The 27284-nt window shown below is 41.4% G+C and overlaps 1 protein-coding gene across 1 annotated transcript in view; it reads right to left on the minus strand.

Moving 5' to 3' along the window:
• Positions 1–27125, minus strand: part of pola1 (polymerase (DNA directed), alpha 1) — a 56467-nt gene extending 29342 nt beyond the window's left edge. The window contains 28 exon segments of the mRNA XM_053228118.1: positions 647–739; positions 839–871; positions 11861–11983; positions 12080–12229; positions 13145–13269; positions 13377–13473; positions 13568–13687; positions 13786–13915; positions 13999–14174; positions 14267–14383; positions 14466–14555; positions 14664–14725; positions 15681–15765; positions 15858–16012; positions 16100–16238; positions 16339–16413; positions 16510–16623; positions 17978–18090; positions 18240–18415; positions 18540–18705; positions 19973–20147; positions 20265–20366; positions 21201–21263; positions 21361–21473; positions 21561–21641; positions 23193–23289; positions 25146–25270; positions 26969–27125. Of these exon segments, the coding sequence (XP_053084093.1) occupies positions 647–739; positions 839–871; positions 11861–11983; positions 12080–12229; positions 13145–13269; positions 13377–13473; positions 13568–13687; positions 13786–13915; positions 13999–14174; positions 14267–14383; positions 14466–14555; positions 14664–14725; positions 15681–15765; positions 15858–16012; positions 16100–16238; positions 16339–16413; positions 16510–16623; positions 17978–18090; positions 18240–18415; positions 18540–18705; positions 19973–20147; positions 20265–20366; positions 21201–21263; positions 21361–21473; positions 21561–21641; positions 23193–23289; positions 25146–25270; positions 26969–27017 (3144 nt within the window). The 5' untranslated portion in view covers positions 27018–27125.
• Between the last annotated feature and the right edge of the window lie 159 nt (positions 27126–27284).

Below are 27284 nucleotides of genomic sequence, written 5' to 3' on the forward strand. Positions count from 1 at the left end.
CCTTTTTACCAAATTGCTGTGGTATCAGAGGAATAAAACACTTCAGGAACATGCTGTTATGTGAAAATAATCAACTCCGGGCTTCGTATCATTCGTATCGGGTCACGTCATACCAACTAGTCACGGATTATTTTCCTTTAACAGCACGTCCCGTTGATTCTTACCTAAAATATTCATAGATATTTTACAAATATATGGGGAAAAAAAAGTATAACATGAATTGCAGACGTTTATACAGAGCCATTTAGCCCAAAAAAAAAAAAAAAAAAAGAAAGACAGACAGAAAGGTGTTTCTGTAGGCCGATGTAAGCCGACTAAAAGATTCAAATATTCAATTTCAAGTATTTATTGCTTTTAACATTAAAAATAAACATTAAATTAAAATTTAATAAACATTTAAAAATTTGAGTACTACTATTTAAAACGTGAAATTTTTTCTCATTTATTTTCCGTAAGCTCCGATTGTTATCCTGGTGGGGGGAGGCGGTGGATACGGGGTTGAACGTTGGCCGGGAATATCGCAGGACACTCGCGCGCACACACACACACACACACACACACACACACACACACACACACACACACACACACACACACTCTCTTGAAATGAACACGCTTCACCATGGTGATGGGGTTCTCCAGCTACCTTGTTGCCCAGTTTGAAGACCTCGTCCAGGTTGGAGCTGTTGGTGTTGATCATGATGGAGTCGGTGTCTCCGTAAATCACGTCCAGATTCATCTGCACAAGAACACGTTTAACACGTTCGACACGTTCGCACTCAGAGCCGATCGCCACAAGCGCAGTAACAAGCAATTACAGATAATCTTCTCAACTCACCTTCTGAACCATGTCTTTGGTGTGCATTAGGATCTGAAAAGGAACGATAAATATATCAAGATCTTTCTCACAGACCCACACTTAAAATATATACGTTTTATAACTATAACTATACTGTATACACACACACACACACACACACACACACACACACACACACACTAGAGAAAATGACTGTTAAACAGACAATACTGTGAAACCGGCGTACATTACGGACACTCTCTCAACAGCAGGCATAGTGACACGCCAAACACACAAAGAATTTAATTAGCAAATCTATTCAGTAATTCAACACTTAGCAATAGGGAAAAGAAAAAGCCTCGGTGATTTGCTTTTAAATGGAGGATAATTGGCTAAGAGGGCTATTAGCTGCACTGAAATGGGGCTCCAAACCCACACACCAGCCGAGTCATAATAACGCCTAATGGCCTTAATCACCGGTGGCCTGCATAACGGAGAGAGTGAGCGCGCCACAGAGAGAGAGAGAGAGAGAGAGAGAGAGGGAAAGAGGGAAAGAGGAAAAAAGAAAAAAAAAAAAATAATAAGAGTAGGAGGGGTGTCCAGCTGTAGATTGGGACCTACGTCAGCTGCAGCTGTCATGGAACAAAAAACCAAGAGAGAGAGAGAACAGAAGAAAGAGAGAATAGAATAAAAAGTGCTAAAATGAGAGACAGACAGAGAAAAAAAAATTTTAAGCGTAGTGACAGGCATGAGTTTAGTTTAGTTGAACAGCACTTAAAATTCACACACGCGAATGCAGTCAGAAAAGACGGCGGGGCGCCAATACTTTCTGTACGAGTTGAGAGAGATATATTCGGATTAAATCGTTTTTTTACGTAAATAAGGAATAAAACAATGCGTGTCATGCTGTTATAGGAAAATAATCAACGGTGGTACCGTTACCACTCCGAGAGCACGTCCTGAAATGTTTTATTCCTCTTACACCACAGCAAATTTGCCAACCATTACCATTTTTAATGATTAGACAAGGCAGTCGTACATTTTATCCGTTTATAGTTACGTTACAGAAAATTAAATCAGCACCTTCTGACAGGTAAATAAATTAAAACGCACTTGTCACAGCAACCGTTGTGTTCGGTGTTTGAGTGTGTAACGACAAAACGACTCCAGATGCCCGTCACTATTTAAGGAGCCGTGAATTTCGGTGTGATTCACACACAGGAGGCGTGAGGGGTGACCTCTACGCGAGAGAGACTCTGACAGGTGGAGATGGGGGCAATAATCTAAAGCCGGACAGAGCAAAAAGAGGAGGGTGTCATACTGCAGCCTGTCAACAGCAATCGAACAAGCCGCCGCCAGCCATGCTTAACACACACACACACACACACACACACACACACACACACACACACACACACACACACACACACACAACGCATCCACATCCTCGTCATGGACAAGGACGGTGCTATTTCAGAGCGTACGGGCTCCACTCCTTGAAACTGGAGCGGCCTTAAGCGCGCTTTATGAGGTGCCAAATGCCTCATGGGGGGAAGCAAGGGGTCAGATTTGAGTAATTACAGAACAGCCCTGCGCATTAGCAAATACAGCCAAGGTCACCCGCAAAACACACACACACACACACACACACACACACAGAGAGAGAGAAAGAAAAAGAGAGAGAGAGAGAGAGAGAGAGAGAGAGGGGCTCATTAGTTCGCAACAGAGCTGAGCTGTTTTTTTTTTTATTATTAACGACTCATCCCTCCTTGTTATGTCAGCGGAAGAATCCATCTCCACACCGAGGAGATCATTAGAAGAAACTTCCTCACCAGAAACACACACTAATATTTCGCTCGTACTCATTCATCAGACGCTCATTTCGAGAAAGCGTGCATGCGTGCACAGTGATGAGTTTGGGTATGTGCGGCGGGTTTTCCATAACCCCGTCCATGTCAGTGTGTTATGACAGCAGGGACAGCCTGAGAAGCAGGAGGACAACGCTGGTGAAAGACAAGTCGTTTGACCATGGCTCAGGAATGACCAAGGGGGCAGGGTGGGAGCTCATCTTTAAACACATACCTCTCCAAAACATCCAAGTCTAACTAAACACCGCACGGCTGGGGGTGAAACCTCCTCCGAGCCGGAGATACGTCTGCACCAAATGCGGCCTTACACACTCACAACACTGAGCGACAGAAAGACAGGGATTTTGTTAAGGGTTTGGGTTTGGAAACAATTTAATCCTTGTATGATTGATGGTTCTGATGGGAAAACGTCTAAACATTAGGATTTTTTTTTTAACTTCATGTTGATTACAAATATTACAATTGTTCAGCTAATAGACTTCGAACACAATAATTCATTTCATTTTGCAAAAGCATTTAATTTGTCACACATTGTCTCTCTGACATTCACGAACGCCTGATAACGAATGCTAAAAAGGTTTTTCCCCCCACACACACACACACACAAGATGAGGTAATATTACAAATCCTTCCCAAAGCCGACTATCCCTTTAAGACGGAGTTGAGGATGGTGCTCAGCTCGGAGCCGGTCTTTATGCAGTGTGTAATTAAACAGGTCGGTGAATCAGAGGCTGTAATGTGCAGCAGGCTGGGAGGATCGTCTTCGGCTCACGTTTGTTCTTGGCTGACTGACCGATCACCACACACAGAGGTTTAAAGTCACTCAAACAAACCCACGCTTTGAAACCCTTACTGCTACTGTTACACTCTTATACTCAAGTTGATTATTTTCCCATAACAGCACATCTGCAAGTGTTTTATTCCTCTTATACCTCAGCAATTTCCCAACTGTTACAATTTCTAATTCATTAAACAACACTTTAATATTGTGGAATGTCCATGAACCAAGTTAGTTCCTGTTGTCACTTATGTTACAGCAGCTATAAACAGTAACCAGCCTCTCTTTTTCTCTCTCTCTTGAAGTTATTAATACAAAAAAAACGCAGCTTGTTACTCACGTTACCGAGAAACGTCAAAGAAGCGTAAACTCCTCTTTCCTGATGATGTCGGAAAACTTAAAGTTACAGCTTCACCTCTGAGTGTTACAAAGCGCTGACACTGGAGACTCCTTCCATTAATTAACGAGTTAAATAAACGTCTCCTTACAGAAAACTTCATCATATCAGCTATTACACACGCCGTACACGTCCCTGCGAACGAGCTGCGACTATAGAAACGATGACGTATTAACATAAACCTGTGATTTGAATTACAGTCAGCACCTGTTAGTGTATCGTTACAGAAGTTACCAGGATATAAATATTACATCATCACATCACCCAGGCCTCACGGGTAGAGCATTATATTATTTGACACTAACTAGCTATAAAATGTTGTTTTCTCGTCTGCAAGCTTGGGATTTGATAGACAAGAACCTAAGCAACACATCTGACATTCATGTAAACCGCAACCGGCCCGTAAACCAGCGCGACCCGAGTGTGTTACGGCCGCGCTCGTTCTGAGACCCGCAGGTCCACACGCCACATCACAGCAGCAGGCATTTTAATCCCCAGTGGGCCATGAAAAACCTTGTAAAAGAAAGTATCTAGTGACGATTGTTTTGAAAAGCAGGCTGCTGAAAAGCATTTTGAGGATGACAGTCGCTCGCTTGAAATAGCCAGAGACACACTGAACTGTCAGGGTGATCTATAGCTGCTGCTGTCATCTCTCTATCCTACACACACACACACACACACACACACACACACACATACACATGAAGTTAACTAGTAGATGTTTTAAAATATACACAATACACACACAGATATGCATGGTTTTGGTCACATATCTAGATCTACAAGCACACACAAACACATAAAGACACACACACACACACACACACACACACACAAACACACACACACACACACACACACCCCCGAGTTAAAGTTATATGAGCCAGATTCCAGAGTACTGCTCTCATGGAACCTGAGGTGTCAAATATCCACGCAAATCCCGTCTCTGATTTAATACAACCGCCTGAAATCACAAGCTGGCACCCCAGAGCCGAAGGTTACGGAGAATCGGAGAACCCAAGCCTGCGTATAAAAATATCACACAAAAGAGCACCGCATTCCCCTGATGCAAAACCTCTCCAGCCCAAGACAAACATATTAATCAGATCAGATCCCGTTCCAGCACGTGAGCCAGAGATAAAAAAAAAAATTGTAAATAATAAAAGATAAAATAAAAGATACTTGAAGATCTGCAAATCCAGAAGAGGGATGACGAGGAGTATTCCTCAGTACACTTTCCGGGCATGAGATAGAATATCGTTATCGTTATCTCAAATACTGTGATAAAAAAACACTAGAGAGACGGATTTCTCTTCTCTATCTCCGCGTATTAGTCATTACGAGCTCTACCTCTTCTTACAGGCTAGTAGAATTAGCAGCATGAAGTTAGCGAGTGGGAACCTCACTGCCTCCGAAAAGTTAAACGAATAAGAAGGAAGCGTTTTGGTTCACGTGTCAAACTCAAGACCTACAGCCTCGTTTCATTCGGTCCACGTGAATTTATAAAAAAAAAAAATTGTAGTACAGTACCGCTCAACATTTTCATCTTGTCCAGAATTCGCAGCAGATCCGTAGCGTAACCATCTGAAGGTTTTTACCGTAAACCACCGTATATACGCGCACTCCGGTTTCCATCGCCTCTGACTCGACCACGCTCTGAACCGCGGGTTAAAATCAACTCCTGTGTGCTGCGCTTGATGTGAGTCGCACTCGCGTCTAAAGCGATTCAGAAGCACGTCGTGTGTCGTGCTGTAACAAGAAATTAATTCTGGATGGATGGATGGATGAGGAAATATATAAAATAAAATCATGACTGTTTTCTGATCTACAGTTAAATTGGTAAGTGTGACGAGCTCGTGCGTTTCAGGTGGATATCTGACGACAGTAGGAGCGCTGACGAGACAAATTTGTTATTTAATCATTTACCGTCAAATAATCTTTCCATATTAATAACGTTGCCATGAAAAAGTAATCTTTATATTATAAATCTACTTTTTTTTCTCTACTGTACAACATATCGATAAAGCAGTGGTTCGATTTGTTGTCATTACAAAATACATGTAATATAATGTAAAGTTTATCAGGATACGTCTCGTATCGTTTATATTAATGCGCTCGTTCTAACGCTTTATCGTTTCTATAGTAACCTTTCATTCACAGGGACTCGTACTGTGGATTCTCCACATGAACAGATTAAAAAGACTGTTGATATGGTCACGTTTTCTGTTTATTTAATTAACATTTACGGAAGGAGTCTCCAGTGTCAGCGCTGTGTAAGGAGTTCACGCTTTTTTCTGTAACATGAAAAAGAGAGCAACTGTCAATCATTCCAGAGTCACACGTCGATTGGATCATTTGCTGTATTTGTCGCCAGGAAATGCATAACTGTTGTCAGGTGTGTACCTGGATTAAATTCTGTCTCACCTGGATTAATGGAAACATTAACAGAAGAATATTTATTGTTGGATAAATGATTAAAAAAACCTGTCTTTGGGCTCGTAAACAAAATTTACTGCTTCCACAGTAATCAGCGTGCTAAAGTTATTGCATTGGATTCCCACCAGGGCCTGGAGCACGGCACCACACCCACACCCGGCTCTGCCGTATTATTCGCTCATTCACCTCCAATAAACCCTTTTATCAGGACAAAAGGAGAGCGAGACGCCCCAGCGCATGCAGGCCGATGAGATCTTTCACACCTTTTATAGTCAGGTGTATCAGTATCAGAGAAAAACCCCAGCTCGCTCTTTAGAAAATTAAGCCACTGTTCGAGACAATTAGACCGATTTCAACCAGTTTGACCAAGATCCTGTTGCTCCCTCGCGTCACACCGCTGACAAGTCTATTGTAATTCAAACTGACGCCGTGATTCAAGACACGGGACACTTTTACGATGAGCGTTAAACCCGCTGGAGGTGAGAACGAGAGACGGAGAGGTCGCGTGTGAAATGCCTGGATGAATTTATGAGTGTTTCCTAAACATTTCGGCTCTGTACACATCGATATACATGGAGTTGAATCTCAAACGTGATCTAGCGATCTATATAAGGTTTATAGTACCCTATGTAGTGAGCATATACAGTAAACAAAAAGCCATTTGGGATTCAGCTTGTTCTAATTGGTTATGGTTTCCATAGTAACAACCCGCACAGGGCTTTATATAGCGGATGCTCCACATGATCTGCGACTCATAATGGTGAGGTTTTCCGTAAGGAGATGTTTATTTAATGTTTATGGAAGGAGTCTCCAGTGTCAGCGCTTTGTAACAGTCAGAGGTAAAGCTGTAACTTTGAATTTTCTGACACGGAAAAGGCTTAAGGATTTTGCGGTTTCTCGGTAAGTTCAAGAGAAAGAAAAGAAGAGAGGTGAGAAGAGGCTGGTGAGAGATGACTTCTTGTTCTTTAATAAATTTAAAAAAAAAAATTTGAAGTTGTCGGAAAATTGCTGTGGTACAAGAAGAATAAAACATTTTGGTGTTTTACATCAATTTTCTTTTAATTTGAATCAACTAATTTTCCCGTCCATGGTCTACAAGTTAAAACACATGCAGTGCTACTTTTAATGCTTTTAAGGAATTAAATTTCAAATGTGATCTGAAAGGAATGAGACAGCCCCTAACAGGTTATGGAGAAGACATTAATTTAACAGGCTCATCACACTGGACTAAATAAAGCTCAATGGGCTGACTGTCATCATCAAATCCAAAAATGTCCCGTGGCCCCGTGACTATTTGTTAAGTCCAGTAATATCAGGAGAAAATCCTCCACTAAAGACAGAAGTAATAACCCCGGGGAGGCGGGTCACCGCTTACGTTTTATTCCGGGAAAGGTTAAAAATGACCTTTGTGGTTCTGAGTATAGGATCAGAGAAGCAGCGATTACTTAGACCACATCTCCTGCACCAGCTGAACTCGGGTCAGGTGAGCCTCGTCTGTTTTTACAGCACGGGATACCGAGGATTAGTTTTTCCCCTTCTTTAACTCCGCCAAACTGGAGCTAAAGGAAGACGAGAGCGGGTCGGAGGTCAAGCTCACTGACGTTCCGCAACCATCAGCAGCTCCGCGACTGACCACCTCGCTCGATTAAACCCCCCCAACCCGTCTTCCTCCCTCCGCCCGCTCAGCTATAGCCCCGTACTTCACACCAGGGCTCGGCACAAAGGTCCCGAAATAAAACAGAGGCCCATCAATCACAACAGATCCCTCTACATGTAACACTAAGCCGTGTTCAGCGCCATACTCTGCATGCCAAGCCAGCACAGGGTTCACCACAGAACAAATGTTTCTCCAGAAAGGTCAGAGTGCTCAGAGTCACTCCTCGCTTCCGTTAGTTAAAACCCTAAACCCGGAGGAGATCAGGCTGGACAGCTAGAAGGGGGACTTCCCAACTCCTCCTTAATCCAAAGGGTAAATTTTACTCGCCGTCTCCACTTGGTGACGTGTTTCGGTAGTGCTTCAAGAAGAAACCGTCCATGCTCAAGCGACAGAAAGAATCAGAATGATAAATTCTCTAAGAAATGGGAAAATTAAACATCCTACAATGTTGAATTAATATGATTTGGAGTTAAAATGGCAACAATAGACAGACACAAGGGTGCTATTATTTATGCATAACGCTTTAGAGCCAGACCATCGATTGCATTCTGAAGCAATTTTATTGAAAGACTCATCAACCTTCCTGAATTGCTGTCCTTAGCATCTAAAGCGTCTCGTAACATTACTGCATGCGATGAATATTGCAAGTCACACCACAGAGCTGCTGAATTCTGGATTCTGATTGGTCAGAAGGTGCTGATTAATTTTCTAGGACAGCAGCTGTGACAGTAGTGCCGCTGCAAACGTTTGAATAGGTTACAGTTTCTATGGTAACAGCTCATTCTAAGGGACGTGTACGGCGGACGCTCCATATAAACCGATTTTTAAAAATCATAGATATGTTAATAGTTAGTTTTCTGTAAGGAGACATTTATTTAACGTTTACGGAAGGAGTCTCCAGTGTAAGAGGGAAAGCTGTGACTTCTCTGAATATATCAAAAACCTTAAAGAGTTTACATTTTGCAGTTTCTCTCTTCTTATTAACTTCATGAGAGAGAGAAAAAGAGAGAGGCTGGTGAGGGAACGATGCAAGACGCAACTGAAACGTACGTTAAATGCGACTAAAAGCAGAAAGAGAGTATAATGTGTCAAATTTTAATAAATAAACAAATCGTACTCGTTAGAAATTGCCGTAGTATAAGAGGAATAAAACACTTCATGGTGTGCTGTTACAGTGAAGATAATCAACGTCCGGGTGGTAACAGTAACTCCGCTTCATCACCACTGGGTCAGTGATTATTTTCCTGTAGCAGCGTGACACAGAGTATTTTTATTCCTTACGTATAAAATTTGACTCTCTAGAAGCGTTCAGTATGAAATCCTACTCCTCTTTAGTAAGCACTTTATCCTGATCAGGGTTGCGACGGATCTGGAGCTTATCCCAGAAACACTGGATGGATGCCATCCGACAAAATACACACACGGATGTTTTTGGGAAGTGGGAGGAAACTGGAAAACCCACACACAACAAAATGTTAAAATGAACCCGAGAGCTGTGAGGAACCAACACCACCACGTGCACCACTGTGGCAGAAGTGGCCGCTTTTCACACACGGTATTCCTTTGCTGTTCCCTTTCTGTCTTTGAGGGGACTTCTGCTCCGTCTGCACCATGGAACTGGGTCAATATCTGTCCCTTTTCCTTCCTCATGCCCCTGTGTAGCTCGTTTGTGATTATAAGAAGCGCAGAATATTGACGCAACCTTAGTTACAACAGTCATGACTCCAATTCCCAACCCAGAGGCACTCGCGGTATCTAATGGTGCTGTTTTGCAGCACATTTATTGATCTGGGAATTTTACACATTCCATTCGCCCATTACTAAAAAAAAACATAAATAAAGAAGTAATTTGATGCACATATAATAAACCTCGCTCATATACACTATTTTAAACCTCACCTCCTTAAAGCTTGATAAATAGCTGGTTAAGAGATGATGCTAAACACACCGAAGCAAATGACTAGCAACTGCTGCTCTTATAGTTACAGACCTTCCAACTATCAGTCTGTTTGTCGAGACTGAATCAGAGCAAAAGTTGATCATTTGGTTTGTTGCGCAGTTTGGTTTGGTTTTTACATTACGCATAATTAAATTACAAAAACCAAAATAAAAAGAAAGGAAGAAAAGAAAAAGACGGCTAAGGTTGAAGATGATCTCGTAAAAATGCTACAGAAATGGTTCAATAATTATAGAAATAACTAACTTAATATGCTTTATGTGTCACATCCAGAGTTGAGTTTTTTTTTTTTGTTAGTCTCATCGGACATTTCTGCAGCTCTGTCCTTTACCTCAAATATTCTGCAACCCAAAAATCACATATTTGATTCACTTCCTGCAGATGAGACGATTCAGAGTCGAATCGCTTTCTCACTAGAGCTGATTTGGAAGCGGGTCGACCTCTCTATCGGACCCGAGCGCGTTTTCCGCGCGCGTGTGTGTGTGATCTCGTCTTTATTAAAAGAGCCGCAGTGAGGATGAAGAGAACACACCCGGGTTCCGTTCAAACGCAGTACACGCTGTGTGTGTGAGAGCGTCGTTAGAAATCCCAGGAAATCCAGGCTGCGTGCTCTTGACGAGGGTGCGAGGGCCAAATCTCACTCCACATCAATAAATCTTCACACGAATGCAGACGTTATGTTACGATTCGAGTCACGTCATGGGGTAAAAACGCAGAGGTATGCCAGATGCCAAATCTCTTACCACCATCATTCTCATTCATTTCAGATGAATATAGTTTAGTTGGCAGACCAAAAACGAACGAGAGAGAGAGAGAGAGAGAGAGAGGGAGAGAGGGAGAGAGGGAGAGAGGGAGGAAGAAAAAAAGCACACTACAGCAGCTGACAGCAGTGAGCGAATATCATAATGGGAGTAATTAGAGTAATTTGCGCCATGGAGCCAGACTGAGAGCTGTGTATTAGCATGAACAAAGTGGCTCAACACCGGCCGACTTTATCTCACGCCGCGCAGGTCGACTATTCCTAACACTCACTACTACAGCGCCTTTAAAATGACTAATGTGTGTGTGTGTGTGTTTGTGAAAGAGAAAGAGAAAGAGAGAGAGAGAGAGAGTGTGAGAGTGTGTTAAGAATCCTGCACACACCAGGAACACAGACGCAGAACTTTTATGGCTGTAAGAAATAATATCTCTCGTTACTGAACATGAATACGTGCGTAGCGTTCGGCGCTCAGGCCCGCGAACGTGAGAGCGGAGAGCTGATGAAAGGTTGAAGGTATAAAAAGCACAAGAGGGCGTCAAACGGTTTGTTAACGCTTAATACACAAAAGGAGGCGGGAGACGGAGGAGGAGGGAGGACGGGATCGTACTGCGTGAAACAGGTGAACGTGGTGGAAAGCTGGGTTTGTGCTGCCCCCTTCTGGCTCAGTGCGAGAAATGGAGATGAAGGGCAATAAAGTTTCATCTCAGTCAAATTGGTACATTTAAGAAAGTATTTCTGGGTGTATTTTGCGTATGTATTTACACTTAGACTATTGTGGATGTATTTACACTTAGACTAACACACACACACACACACACTCACACACACACACACACACACTCATCCAAGAATCTGTTATCTACAGGGATCCTTAATATTTTTTCCACTGACACCTCAAATATAATTGAACTCCTAATTTGCAGTAATTGATAAACTCAATATAAAACATAAAAAAAAAAAGTATTTATATATTTTACAGCCATAAATAAATAAAATATATATGTAAAAGCTTAAAAACATTAAATTAAATATGCGTATGGAAGTCAGCATCGAAGTGTGTTTGAAATAAAATAAAATAAATTACTTAAGTTTCGTGGAAGTCACAGCATTGAGGTGTTTTCTAAATTAACTGAAATGGAATTAAGTCAAGAGTGTGTGTGTGTGTGTGTGTGTGTGTGTGTGTGTGTGTATCAGGAAGTGTTACTCACCTCTCTACCTTTGTGTGTGACCAGAGCAGCCAGAGGTTTGGCGTAGAAGCGGCTGTAGGAGAAGCCCAGACACCCGTACATGCTGTTAGCGGTGAGTTTCAGAGCCTTCTGTCTGATATCATACTGCACAAAAAAAAAGAAGAAATCATTTTATTATTAAAAATAATAAAAATCAAACAATAAGAACATTCAAGTGGACGTAAAGCCGCGTGCGCTGACCTGCAGGTAAAGGTCAGGGTTCAGATCAGGCTGCTTCATCAGCTGTTTGACCTGCCGCCTGCGCTCCACCAGCTTACGGATCTCCTTCGGAAGAACGCCCATCTCCAGATCCGGGTCCGGAAGCTCCGGAATCTCATCCGCGTCATCGTCCTGCTTCGTCGACACGGAAACCGGGTTTCGATTTTGAAGCATTAAGACACAAATCTACGCTAAGTAAGGAATTACACACAAATGGTGTAAAGTGATGAAGCGGAGTTCGTGTTGCTACTATAACGTTGATTATTTTCCTATAACAGCACATTCCCAAGTGTTTTACTCCTCATAGACCACAACTATTATCCATTTTTAGGTACATTTGATGTTATAGGACATCCATGAGACAAGTTAGTTCCTGTTCTCACTTATGTTATAGCAGCTATAAACACTCGTTCCCTCACCAGCCGCTCTTTATTTTCTCTCTCGAAGTTAAGAAAAAAAATTATTAATCGCAGCTCGTCATATTAGCGAGAAAACGCAAAGAAGCGTAAACACGTAAACTCCTCCTCTGTCCTGAAGACGTCGAAAACTTAAAGTTACAGCTTTACCTCTGACTGGTACAAAGCGCTGACACTGGAGACTCCTTCCATACATGTTACGTAAACATCTCCTTACAGAAAACTTTACGACAACAACGAATTTACAGCTTTATCTCTGACACTGGAGACTCCTTCCATAAATAAGGAATTAAATAAACGTCGTCTTACAGAAAACTCCACCAATTATATGTATGGGTTTCTTTGTTAAATAACGGCACATTTTTTTAAAAATCTGCATATTATTAGATTAGATTAGATTAGATTACTCAGAGCGTCGACTGTACAAGTCCCCGTGAATGAGCCGTTACTATAGAAACGATAACGTATTAGAATAAGCGCATTAATACGGCAGGAACTACAGTCCGTGTTGCTACAGAAAATAAATCAACAGCTTCAGATTTGCGAATTTAACAGAGCTGTCGAAGAACCTAGTGTCCACATTTACTCCACACACACACACACACACACACACACACACACACACACACACCTCAGTCTTTTTGCGTGAGCTGGACGCCTCTCGCTGAACCGTAGTGAAGCAGATGTTAAACTCCTGGATGATGGATGGATACAGACTGTTGAAGTCCAGCAGCAGAATGAACTTATCATAAAAACCTGGAGGAAACAAATAAAGATTTAACACACACACACACACACACACACACACACACACACACACACACACACACACACACACACACACACACTGACTGAACACTTACCAATTTTAGGTTCCAGGACCAGACCTCCAGCATACGCAGCCTTCTTCCTCACCTTCCCAGACTTGCTCTTCCCTGCATCTACATCATCATCCTCACCCTAATCCCCAAAGATTAAAAAAGATTAAAACCAGAAATCACAGGAAGTAAAAAAAAAAAATAAATAAAAAAATAAAAATCTACAAGCTCCGTACAGGTTCATGTTGATGTTTCTTCATGAACTGCTTGTCTGGAACGATGTAGTTCTTCTCGTGGAAGGCGTGAAGCAGCAGGTACTCGTTCCTCTCCGAGCGTCCGCCCATCAGCGTCCGAGACTTTAAAACACAGCAGTGTGGATTTAACACACACACACACACACACACAATAATATAGTGTGTGTGTAAGAGTGTATAGATCAGTGGCCGAAGCTCACCAGGACGTTGCCGGCGATGTTGGTGATCTGAAGCGCCAGAGGAAGCACGTTGAGCTCACACATGATCTGCAGAATGAGCTTGGCGTCCATCCAGGTGAGTTCCAACAGGTAGAGCAGGTGAGGAGAGTCACTGAAAGAGTGTAAACTCAAATTAGCATCACGTTAATATGAATAAAAATTTAGCCAAATTAATAGGCTGCGCGTCCATTCAACCTGTAGAAGTTCCTGATGTTCTCAGGAGGCACCACGGCTCGCTCCGTCTTCAGGATCTGCGCTGCCAGCTCGGTCAGGTGGTAACTCTTACAGCGAATCAGCTCCTTAGCGGAGATCTCGACGTCACACACGAGACGGCCACAGGCGGCGCTCTTCTCCGCGAATCCACCTCGGCCCTGAGAGGAACGGTTCAGAATCAGCTCCGTGTTACCGCACGTCCAATAAACACCACACGCTACGCTTATACTCGTAATGACGATTCGCTCACCCCGAGTTTGGGCATGTTGGCCCGCCTCAGCCGCCCTATTTTGGACCAGAATGGCACCTTGCACATGTTGATTCTCTGCAGCAGCACTTCCAGGTCAAAGCCCAAGATGTCGTGACCCTAACAGAGTCGATCAAAGGTCAGGATACCACCAGAACCGCGACCAGAACTTCGTAAAACATAATTCACGATTTTCACTCACCACCAAAACGTCAGGATCGATCTTGTGCAGCTTGGCCAAGAAGAAGCCCAAAAGAGTGCGTTCTGTCGCTGCAATCTCTACAATCCCATTCTGAGCGAAAAAAATAAAAACAAAACACAGAGACAGCGTGTTCGTAAAGCGTCTTACGATTGTGCACGTGCACACAAACTCCTCCGATCGGCGTCACACAAAGCTCACCTTCTTCTTAACCGCGTCCTTGAAGTCGTACGGATAGATGCAGTCTGTGGGTTTGCTCACCACTGAAACATGAAAACACACGCACAGTGACCAGGAAAGCAAACAAACGAGGATTAAGAGGATTAAGCAAGAGTGCTGCTGTAGCGAATATCAGCGCAGGTGCGATTCGGCTGTAGGCCGCAGGTAATCGCAGGTAATCGCAGGTAATCGCAGGTAACCGCGGTACAGCAGCACGATCTCGAGCGCGTATTACTTTCATACGTACAAGTTCCATAAACAAAAAGTAATATCGAGTAACGGACATTTCAGACAAAACACGGCCAAATAATTTGTTTATATTTGAAGCCACAACTGGATAGAGCGCTGCGTGTTGCCACGGTAACGCACGCACTGACTGACAGTAAGTAAGTAAGTGTAGGAACCGTTTCAGCGTAATGAACCATTGCTAGATTTGGAATTTTACGTAGAGAACGCGTAAGCGCTCCGATACACGCAGTGACATGTCCCATCTCGGAACGCCGCTCCGAGCGATCTCGGAACGCCGCTCGTCCAATCTGATTAGTGGATCGGATCTAATCTAATTGCTTGTTTTAAGAGTACAGAACACTTCACTGATTTAAAGTGCAGCTCGATAAAGAAATCAAAATGGAGCCTGATAATTAAACGAAAACGTGACAATAAGTAAAGGCAAAATTATGAAAATTATGAAAAAAAAAAAAGCATAAAAATGGTATTAAATTAATGTAAAAAAAAAAAAACATGCTGGATAAATTAAGGACAACTATAAAAGCTAGTTAAATGATGAACTTTTTATATTTTTTATATTTTTTTAATGTATTAATGGATTTATTTTACATGGGACTGGATGAGCATAATTTAGTTTTGAATCCTTTCACTTCTGCATTTTTTTCTCCAAACAATTATATATTTTTACAGTTTGTTTTCAGCCTTAAATACAACCCCAGTCTGTACTTTATTTTATTTTATTTGAATTTTTTAATAAAATGCGTCACTCACCACAGAAGTGGGTCTGATACGGGATGCGTGGAGGCGCCTTGTCCAGAGGAAACTTGTAATGAATAAGAGCAGCCAGAGACACGATCTGTGCAACACAAAACAAAACAGGAAGAGATCGAAATCTACAACCTGAACCTGAAAGGAGAAAACTCGTGAAAAGAGAGAACTGTGTCTCACCTCATTGTGGTGGGTCTTCGGGTTGGGAACGGTCTTCAGGCTGATGGACATGACGACGAGCGGAGGAGGAGGCAGGTCCTTCATCACTGAGATCAGGTCGCTTCTCAGAGCAATGGCCTCCACTTTGCACCAGCTCATCGGCTGGCTGCACAGCTCTGAACGGAAAGACCATATCATCGATATTACTGATATTTTTTCCGCTCACATAACGTTTTCTAAAGTTTTCTAAATGCGTGACTCACGAGGGGTCTTAACGTCAAGCCAGCAGGGTCCTCGTATCTTCCTGCTGAGGAGGAAGTGCTCCAAGCTGGAGGTGTTTGTACCAAAGACATGCGAGAAGGTGGAGCCTTTTAGATCGGACGGCAGCTGGGGCATCTCGGCCTACGGGACACGCGCCAAATAAAACCGGGGAATGAGCAGAAATTAAAAATAGACATTAAATAAAAATACACGCGCGCGAATGCCATGCGACGCCACTCACAGAGTATCGCACTTCCAGGTACTCGCACTGCGTAGGAACGTCCGGAATCTCAAAGGCGTAGTTCTTCTCGACTTTCTGTCAGAGCAGGAAAACACCACGAGGTGAATTTTAAATTAAAAAAAACAAAACAAAACAAAACAGCAGGAGCAAGACGATGTAACGGGAACCTACCTTGGACTTGAACTTCATTATTTTGTATTTTTCCGAGAGGCTGTTAAACTCCTGGTAGACGTCCATCATTCCGACAGGAACGTCCGTCTCCTCGCCAGTCGCCAGGTTCACTTTCTGTTAGACAAATCGGGAAAAGTTATTTATACGTAACGTGAATAAAATTTCAAAAGAAAGCTTCCAGGGTGCTGATTCTATCCTAATCACCACACACACACACACACACACACACACACACACATACATACATACACATACACACACACACACAAATATTAGGACTGGGCAAGTTAACGCATTAATTAATTAACGCCGACAATTATTTTATCGTGCATTAACGCAGATTTTTTAAATTACTACTTTATTTCGAAAGTCCGTCATCACGCATCTCAACCAATCAGAGCATTTGGGGCGGGGCTAAGACCGCTGAAGCGCGCACATGAACCAGGAAAACCGGAACAGAAAAATGGAGAACGGTACCGAACTTTTACATGGACATTTTCAGTTAAAATCTCTTCACTGACATGTTCATTTATAAACGTTAACTTGCTGTTGCTCTGAAGGTGTTATAATGTTATATATCGGGGCTCTGAGCGTAACTTGTTTTTCTATAACACACTAGACTGGAAGTGGCAGATAGCTTTGCTTTTATATTTAATTTGACTACATTAACGTTTAAGTTGAGATTTACAAGAAATATTTTAAATTAAAATTCTTAACTGCTACTATGTAAAGGGAATACTGCTGTAAAAAGCACCTCATCTGTTTAAAGTGTTTGCAAACCAAATGTTATTGCACTTTTGTTCATATAGCAGTACTTTTAAAATAACAGTGCACAATACACTACTTTTGAATTCATTTTTTAATTTTACGCTTAACAATACACGATTAGAACAGTTACACACATGATCAATCATGAAAACAATAAATAATAAAACGTGGGAAAAACGTGTGCTTGCAATTTCATTTCATTTCATTTCATATATTTACACGGATCTGGATTGACGTCTAATACAAAAGAATAAAACAAAGCGGGAATCTTTATTTTAAACGGTCGCAGGAGCGTTAAGGACGACAACGTGCGGTCTGTAGTCAGGATAACGTCAGGACACGTGCTGCATTTGATTTGATTTGACTAAAACATTCTCCGACTCCAAACTCTGACTAGGAGAACGCAAAGAAAAACGTCTCCGCAACCCTCCAGGAATTCCTTCTTACCTTTAAACGACTTGTACCGTATATACACAAATATTAGCTTCAATTCAATCAACAAATGATAGATTTGTTGGTTAAATCTGTAACACTGATGAGGAATGTTAGCTGCTTGTTCCTGACAAAAGATGATCATGGAAGCGGCCATGTTTTTTTTGTTTTTTTTTCTCTTCGAAAATACCTGAGCGATCAAAATGACCAAATAGGTTTTGTGTGTGTGTGTGTGTGTGTGTGTGTGTGTGTGTGTGCGTGAACTCACGCGCTCTCTCGGCAAGAAGTACATCGTCCTCTCGATGTTTTTCACGGCCACGCAGCAGCTGACGTGGGCTTTAGCGGATTCAATCCACACCTTCCCGAACAGATACACCACACCTACGAACCACATCAGGTTTTTACAGTCAATCTCTACTGATCAGAAGTTTCTTATCCTCCCAGCGTGACCATAAATAAAATAAAATAAAACAAAACTTAACAACGGGGTGAACAGAGAGCTCGGACGTGTTAACGATTACGAGGTTCACCTGGTCGGTTGAACTGATCCTCGAAAGCGTCCAGCCAATAAAAGCGGAACACGGTTTCTCCATCAGCTCCTTCCACCATCGGCAGCTGACTGGAGTCCACCTGCACCTCCACGGGAGATTCATCAACCTCGTCCTCCTCCATCTTCCCCCAGCACGAGTCGCCCATCATGCCTGATCTGCAGAAAAAAAAAAGAAAAGAAAAGAGCCAGGTCCATCAGCCACACACACACACACACACACACACACACAGAGCACATTCAGTACACATTCATTCAGCCGCTAATGAACAAGGACGCTCACATCAACACCTCGTCCTCGGGTTCGGTTTTCGGCTCCATTTTAACGCCGGGCTTCGCCTCCGTCTCCGTCTCCGCCTTAACCGCCGTTTCCTGCTGCTGCTGCTGCTCGGTCCCCAGCTCCATCGGCTCATCAAAGTCCACCTCGTCAAAATCTAACGAGTCGCACGCTGAGAGGAAGGAAACGACGATAATTACACGTACAGAAGAAACGTTAATGAAATTTATAGTATAATAATAAGCATACAGTTAAATGATCTGGTTAGTGAAATTAAATAACGTATAAAATATAGACTGAGAGTCTATTTTAGAGCATAATAATAAAATCTTACATTAATAAATATAAATTAATTTATTAATTAATAATTATTATAATAGTAAACGTAAACAAAATAATAAATACTAGAGATACTACTACGCGTACTACAAATATATATATATATATAAAAAACAAAAATATTTGCTCTAAGTGTTTTATAAAGCAATTTTTCATTTTAGTTTGGAAAAATAAATTTTAAGAAAATTTATGCAATGATTTACAATCATTAAAAAACACTAAAAATCTTATTTATTTATAATAATTAACTATTTATTTAGTTAATTATTTATTCATTTATTTAACAGGTTCTACAAATTATCATAAAATCAATTTAAAAAAAAAAGAAAAAAACATTAATGACCACAAATAAATTAGTTTTAATCTGAATTTAAATCTGCTATAGAGCGCTAACATTCTTGAACATTATTCCATAAATATTAGAATTTCGTTAAAATCCAGAAAATTCATTTATTTAATCAAATTCCTCTCCATTCTTAAAAATTAGAGCATCACGTATTTGGAAAACCTTATAGTTTATTTTAAAGGTGAACTAGTCAATATTTTTCATTTCTTGCTAGCACAAATAATGTGGAAAATTCTGTAAAAATGATCAAATATAACACTTTAAGCCAGTGGCCTTCCGGTCCTGAATGTTTGTTTGTATTTTGGCCGCCTGTCAATCATTTTATAGCCACGCCCCCCGACGCCCCTTCACACTATAACTCGTACGTCAGATGATTATAGAGTTGTAAAATGGCTGAAAGTGATGTCATGACAGTCCTCGCTAATTTAAATTAAACTCTAGTTTGGGGCGGAGCTTTGTGTACACGGATGGAAATTTAATGGACAGGCTCAATTAGTAAAAACAAACAAACAAACAAACAAACAAACAAATAAATAATTCAAATTTTATTAAACACCACCCACTGAACCGTTAGCGACCCCCCCTTTTTTTTTTATCACAAATCCTCCATAATAACACATACCTTTAAAGAACGTGTGTGAGAAAATTTATTTATTTATTGCTTTTTTTTAGTATTTTGATTCCACAACACACCATTATACCTGTATTTCATTTAAGCCCTAATGAACTGTGGAAATGGAGAAGAGGTGAATACCTTCCTCAGGTTCCTCCACCTTGGGTTTCTGGGGTTGGATGGAGGGGGCAGGTTTAGACGCAGGTTTAGACGCAGGTTTAGACGCAGGTTTAGACGCAGGTTTAGGCGTGAGATCAGACGGAGGCGGGCGAATCACGGCATGCTTGGGCTTTGACGCCGGAGCTACAGGCGACTCCTGTGATGAGAAGAAGGACGACATTAAAGACATTAATCATTTGAAGAAAAGGAAAAAAAAAAAAAACACAGCAGTGTTTTATAAACGTAAAAATGAAATAAAGCAGACGCTGATGACCTTGGAGCTTTGTGTTTGGACGGAGAAAGGGTTCATGGGTGATCCCAGCGCTTTCTTTTTCTTCAGGGTGATGACAGGCGGAGGAGTGAGAAGCACCGGTTTCTGAGCGAGAGAAAAAATATTCATAAAATAAAAACACAAATCATGTCAGACTTGACCTTAACGAGATTTTTTTAATTAATTAATTCTGATTGGTCAGAAGGTGTTGATTCATTTTCTCCAGCTGGAAATCACAGGTTTATATGAACGTGTTAATGCGCTCGTTCTAATACGTTATCGTTTCTATAGCAACAGCTCATTCAGAGGAACTTCTACGGCGGACGCTCATCTAATAATAAACCGATTTTTAAAAATCGCAGTCGTGGTTTGTCATGTTTTCTGTAGAAACACATTTATTTAGCTCCTTGTTAATGGAAGGAGTCTCCAGCGTCAGCGCCTTGTAACAGTCAGAGGGAAAGCGGTAAAGTTTTCCGACATCTTCAGGACGGAGGAGTTTACGCTTTCTTGCGTTTTTTTTGTCTTTATTAACTTCAAGAGAGAAAAAAAAAAGACGCTGGTGAGAGAATGAATGTTTGTAGCTGCTATAACGTAAGTGAGAACAGGAATTAAGTTGTTAAATGCTCTAAGTGGATAAAACCACGTGTGTGTCGTTCTTTAGTACACGCAGAATTGTAATCGTCGACTGTCACTGCGGTATAAAAGGAATAAAACATTTCAGGACGTGCTGCTGTTATTATTATTATTATTATTAGAAGTAAACTTCTCTGTGGTGATTATTTTTTTAACAGGAACTCTGCTTCATGTTACTGCTCCATTGTTGATTATTTTCTTATAACTGCACCACACGGAGTGTTTTATTCCAAAAAATGAGAGAAAATTGGAGAAATAAATCCGATCTGATATCAGACATCAGAGATCAGATATCAGACGCCTCACCTCAGAGTGCAGATCCTCCAAAATGTCTCCCAGCAGATCGTCTTTGGACAGGTCCACATTTTTCTACAATCCAAACATTAACGTAATAAACGATTTGAACAAGGATACGTACGTGTGTACGAGTAATAAAACACGCTCCATCACGCGATCGATCGCTCACCTCGACGGGTTTTTTGACGTTGCTGTTCAAGAACAAACTCTTGATGCTGTTGGGTTTAGTCACGGACGCTTTCTTGGCATTCTTGCCGTCTCCTCCTTTAGCACCAGACCTGTCTGTTATGAGGAGAAAAAAAAAATTACAATAGCTAAAACAAAGGGGAAAAAAAATAAAATCAAATCCGATCCGTTTTCAGAGCTTACTTTTGGAGCTCGTTTCCAAACTCTTATCCTCCAGATCTTCATCAAAGATCTCTCTGCCATCTTCTATGTAACCTGCTCCATCTGAGAGAGAGAGAGAGAGAGAGAGAGAGAGAGAGGAAGTAAATGAGTCAGTACACACTCCGTATGATCAGACGTGAAGTATTATTAGAATAAACGCTACAGAAACCTGAAGAGAGTCAGAACTGTTCAAATAAATTTTAAAAAATATATATTTTTAATTTAAACAGGAGATAGATGGAACGTTATCACTTTTTTCCAACTTACAAAACACGGAAAACTCAACTCACTCACTCACTCACTCACTCAATCACGACCCCGTGTGACCTCAGAGCTGAACGTACCGGAGTGCAGCTTTATCAATTTTTAATTTCAATTTATTTATAAAGCACATTTAAACCAACTTTCACTGACCAAAGTGCTGTACATAAAGCACAGACCTAATTAACGCACAGATCTAATCGCTGCATTAATAGTCTTTTATACAGCAGTTAAAATCCATACAACCTTAAAACAACCCAACCACCTATCATTAAAAGCACAGGAGAAAAGATGAGTTTTTAACAGACATTTAGATTCAGACACCAGGGACCAGCAACAGAGAAAGCTCTATCTCCCCTACATTTTATCCACAACATGTGTGTAATCTGAGATCCGAGCGATCGGACAGTCTGAGATCCGAGCGATCGGACAGTCTGAGCGATCGGACAGTCTGAGATCCGAGCGATCGGACAGACTGAGATCCGAGCGATCGGACAGTCTGAGATCCGAGCGATCGGACAGTCTGAGATCCGAGCGATCGGACAGTCTGAGCGATCGGACAGTCTGAGATCCGAGCGATCGGACAGACTGAGATCCGAGCGATCGGACAGTCTGAGCGATCGGACAGTCTGAGATCCGAGCGATCGGACAGTCTGAGATCCGAGCGATCGGACAGTCTGAAATCCGAGCGATCGGACAGACTGAGATCCGAGCGATCGGACAGTCTGAGCGATCGGACAGTCTGAGATCCGAGCGATCGGACAGACTGAGATCCGAGCGATCGGACAGTCTGAGATCCGAGCGATTGGACAGACTGAGATCCGAGCGATCGGACAGACTGAGATCCGAGCGATCGGACAGTCTGAGATCCGAGCGATCGGACAGTCTGAGATCCGAGCGATCGGACAGTCTGAGATCCGAGCGATCGGACAGTCTGAGATCCGAGCGATCGGACAGTCTGAGATCCGAGCGATCGGACAGTCTGAGTGATCGGACAGTCTGAGATCTGAGTGATCGGATCAGATAGGTGTAATGTGTGCACATTTGCGACTTCCCACAAACGGACAGCCGCATTTTGAACCAACTGAAGTCGATGTATGGATGAGACCGGCAAGCCATAATAAAGCGAGTTACAATAATCGAGTCGCGAAGAGATGAAAGCGTGTATTACAGTCTCAAAGCTCTTCCTGCTCAGGAACCTTCGCTAATCTACGAAGATGGTAGAAGCCGGAGCTCACAGTGGCATTAATTTGTTTAATCTAGCTTTAGTTCGCAGTTAAATATATCCCAAAACACACACACACACACACACACACACACACACACACACACGCACGGGTGTCTCTGACTCACCGTCATCAACGATGAAGTCGTCGTCCTGTCTCTCCCGGACCATCCGCGAGTACTGATCCTCATCCACCTCCTCGTACACGCTCTTCACCTCCTCCACCTGCATCCACGCATTAGGGTTAATCAGCGCCGTATCAGGAATCGCGACGAAATATTTTATTCAAGTTTCAAGTTCATACGCGTCAAAATGATTTTATTTCCTGCGCCCGCACTGTAAAACGTCACAGCCGCATTAAGGTACGTGAACTTATTTCTTCTCTTTAACTCCAACTGTCATAAGTTTTGGAAATTGAACTCAAGTTAATAAGTTTTCAAAAATTAAACTTAAAGTAATCCATTGTCTTGACTTGACTTCTTCAAAATCTTCAAGTTGAGTCGATTCACTTTTTGAATTCAGCAGATGAACTTTCATTTCGAAGTTTAATCATCATGTTAGTTACACCGAATCGCACCTCGATACAGACTTCACAACACAATACTAACATATAAAATATCGACAAATAAAACATTAAATTTTAATGCATTTATTCTGTAATGACAACAAATTGAACCGCTGTAATATCAATATATTGTATTGTAAGAAACGTAAATCAGGATTTATAACAGAAAGTGTAATTTTCAGTTATTATTTTCACGTTACAAGTTAAGATTGTTATTTAACAAACAAATTTGTCTCGTCAGCGCTCCTACTGTCGTCAGATATCCACCTGAAACGCACGAGCTCGTCACACTTACCAATTTAACTGTACAGATCAGAAAACAGTCATGATTTTATTTTATATATTTCCTCATCCATCCATCCATCCAGAATTAATTTCTTGTTACAGCACGACACACGACGTGCTTCTGAATCGCTTTAGACGCGAGTGCGACTCACATCAAGCGCAGCACACAGGAGTTGATTTTAACCCGCGGTTCAGAGCGTGGTCGAGTCAGAGGCGATGGAAACCGGAGTGCGCGTATATACGGTGGTTTACGGTAAAAACCTTCAGATGGTTACGCTACGGATCTGCTGCGAATTCTGGACAAGATGAAGATGTTGAGCGGTACTGTACTACAATCCGTTTCAGTATTATTATTTTCTTTTATAAATTCACGCAGACCGAATGAAACGAGGCTGTAGGTCTTGAGTTTGCAACGTGAACCAAAACGCTTCCTTCTTATTCGTTTAACTTTTCGGAGGCAGTGAGGTTCCCACTCGCTAACTTCATGCTGCTAATTCTACTAGCGTGTAAGAAGAGGTAGAGCTCGTAATGACTAATACGCGGAGATAGAGAAGAGAAATCCGTCTCTCTAGTGTTTTTTATCACAGTATTTGAGATAACGATAACGATATTCTATCTCATGCCCGGAAAGTGTACTGAGGAATACTCCTCGTCATCCCTCTTCTGGATTTGCAGATCTTCAAGTATCTTTTATTTTATCTTTTATTATTTACAATTTTTTTTTGGTCTCTGGCTCACGTGCTGGAACGGGATCTGATCTGATTAATATGTTTGTCTTGGGCTGGAGAGGTTTTGCATCAGGGGAATGCGGTGCTCTTTTGTGTGATATTTTTATACGCAGGCTTGGGTTCTCCGATTCTCCGTAACCTTCGGCTCTGGGGTGCCAGCTTGTGATTTCAGGCGGTTGTATTAAATCAGAGACGGGATTTGCGTGGATATTTGACACCTCAGGTTCCATGAGAGCAGTACTCTGGAATCTGGCTCATATAACTTTAACTCGGGGGTGTGTGTGTGTGTGTGTGTGTGTGTGTTTGTGTGTGTGTGTTTGTGTATATTTTAAAACATCTACGTAATGAGTAATGAGTAATAGACAGAAATATCGCACCTCAGACGAGAGAAATCGAGGCAACGAAATTCTGCCTCGTGTCAAATATTAACATTACGAGATTAACGTAAATTAAACGAACGCCACCGCGGCGTGTTTCCTCACCGACCTCGTCTCAGAACTCACCTCATATTTCACCTTCTCGCCCTTTTTGGCTCTTTTAATCTGCTCCAAGGCGGATTTACGGCCCACTTTCTCTTTTCTCTCTCGTCTGGAGCGGGACGCAGCGAGACCGCAAGTGGCCCCGTCGTCTGGAGAACAAACAAACAAACAAACAAACAAACAAAATAAACATTTACAACAATCATCACTTCACCTGAAATATTCAGCCTTATACACCACACTATAACAGATTCATTATGATGTTTTACTGATGAAGAGGCTTTTAGATTTTACAAGCATTTAATAAATTCATTTTCAGCATCATGAGTCGTTTCTTCTCTTCATAACTTCAGGTGTTTCGGGAAGATTTTAAATCCATGTGCTACTTTAATTCCTCGGATTAAACATCACGACACACGATTCTGAACAAAACCTGACACAGGTAGACTAGTACACGGTACAGATTTTATTATTTTCACAATAAAGATTTCACGCAACGTCCCTCATGATGGGAAGAAAAAGACATTAGTCTCGTAGCGCGAGTTTCAGTCACGTATCAGAAATTAAACACTTAAATTTTTTGCGAAAGTCATTTAACATCGACTTCACGCTCAACCTGGGAGAGCAATTTTTTCTTCCAGGAGAAGAAATAAAATAAAATCTTTCAGAAAAGAAAAGCGACGTCACGCAGGTTGATTAAAAGAGTCGTTATAACGGCGGCTACAAGTATAAACCCCTGCTTAATATTCGCATCATTTCAACGCCGTCACTTTTATCTTTTAGTTTTCGATAAATAATGACAAGCTGACATTTCCGGAAATATCTAAAGACGCACGTAACGCAGACGTCCAGACTCGTAGAAAACACAACCTGCTGGAAACTCGCTGTCCGGATGTTCTGGAGTCAGAGGAGAAGATCTGAGAACTGAGAAGACGTGAAATAAATTAAATAAATAAACTAAATAAACGAATCCGATCCGAATACGGCTTTAAAAGAAAGATGTGTTTCTAAGCAAAATATTTTTCTCTTCACTTTAATTCAAGAAGGTGATGCTCTTCTTTCCATTAGAGTAGTTTTTAGAAGTATCACTTAAACTAGAGGAATCATTAGACTTAAAAAAAATAGGATATTGACATTTGCATATTTAAATTTTCTCATGAATATTAATTAATGTTTATTAGCTCCATTAAAACATGCTGTGACGTTAAAAACACATAAATGTCCACTTCTTTCTTCAATCTCTAACATACACTCAGTGTAAAATTGATCATGTGTATCTACTATAGAATTACTGACTGATTGGAGGCCAGAAATGGCGATTGACAAAAGTATTGGCACCCCATTAATGTACAAGGCTGGAGGTTTCTCCTCATTACAGCAGTGACACTGATATGTGTGTGTGTGCTGACAAAATGGCAAGTGAGTGTAGATTTAAAACACTAAACAGGATATTTAAACACTTTGAAATAAATAATAATGCGTAAAAAATGTCTTAATGAACAGAAATATAAATCTGCTAGTATTCAAGCTTTTAGGAAAAGCGCACGCGCAGCCACAGAGTCTGTTCCAAAAGCAGGTAACTAGCTCGATTAAAACATTTTGGGTGACAATTAAATGTTCAGGCAGACATTATAAACATTTTAACACCTATATGATATGAAAACAAGCCTCTGATGAAAGTGTGAGGAATAATATAGACTTAATAATATAGATTTTGTTGTTAGCAGCGAACTGTCACAGTGTTAGCTTTCAGCTAGCTGCAAAACATTAGCACAACGTCACGCGCTCGAATATGATTCACTCTGCTTAAAAATAGACTAAATAAAACAGAATACATCGTAATTTACCGTAATCCGCGCTGTCTGCATCTTTCTCTGGATTAGAAACCGGCGCCATTTGCTTTAAGAAATTTCACAGTGACAGAGAAAGAAACCAAAACAACAAACTCCGCGCCAAATCGCCTTCCCGGGGAAAAAGTCATATCCCGGAAGTGTCGTAAAAAGAAGAGCCAAGAACCAGCCAATCAGAATTCAGATAAAATCTGCTGCAGTTCCAAGCTTGTCCACACGGTGTCACTGTTTCGCATGACAGAAACTTAAAAACTAAATATCACAAAAATGAAGATTTAACGACTTTTCTTTCTTTCTTTTTTTTTCAAACAAA

The sequence above is a fragment of the Pangasianodon hypophthalmus genome, chromosome 22 (assembly GCF_027358585.1).
Source record: "Pangasianodon hypophthalmus isolate fPanHyp1 chromosome 22, fPanHyp1.pri, whole genome shotgun sequence".
Taxonomy (NCBI): domain Eukaryota; kingdom Metazoa; phylum Chordata; class Actinopteri; order Siluriformes; family Pangasiidae; genus Pangasianodon; species Pangasianodon hypophthalmus.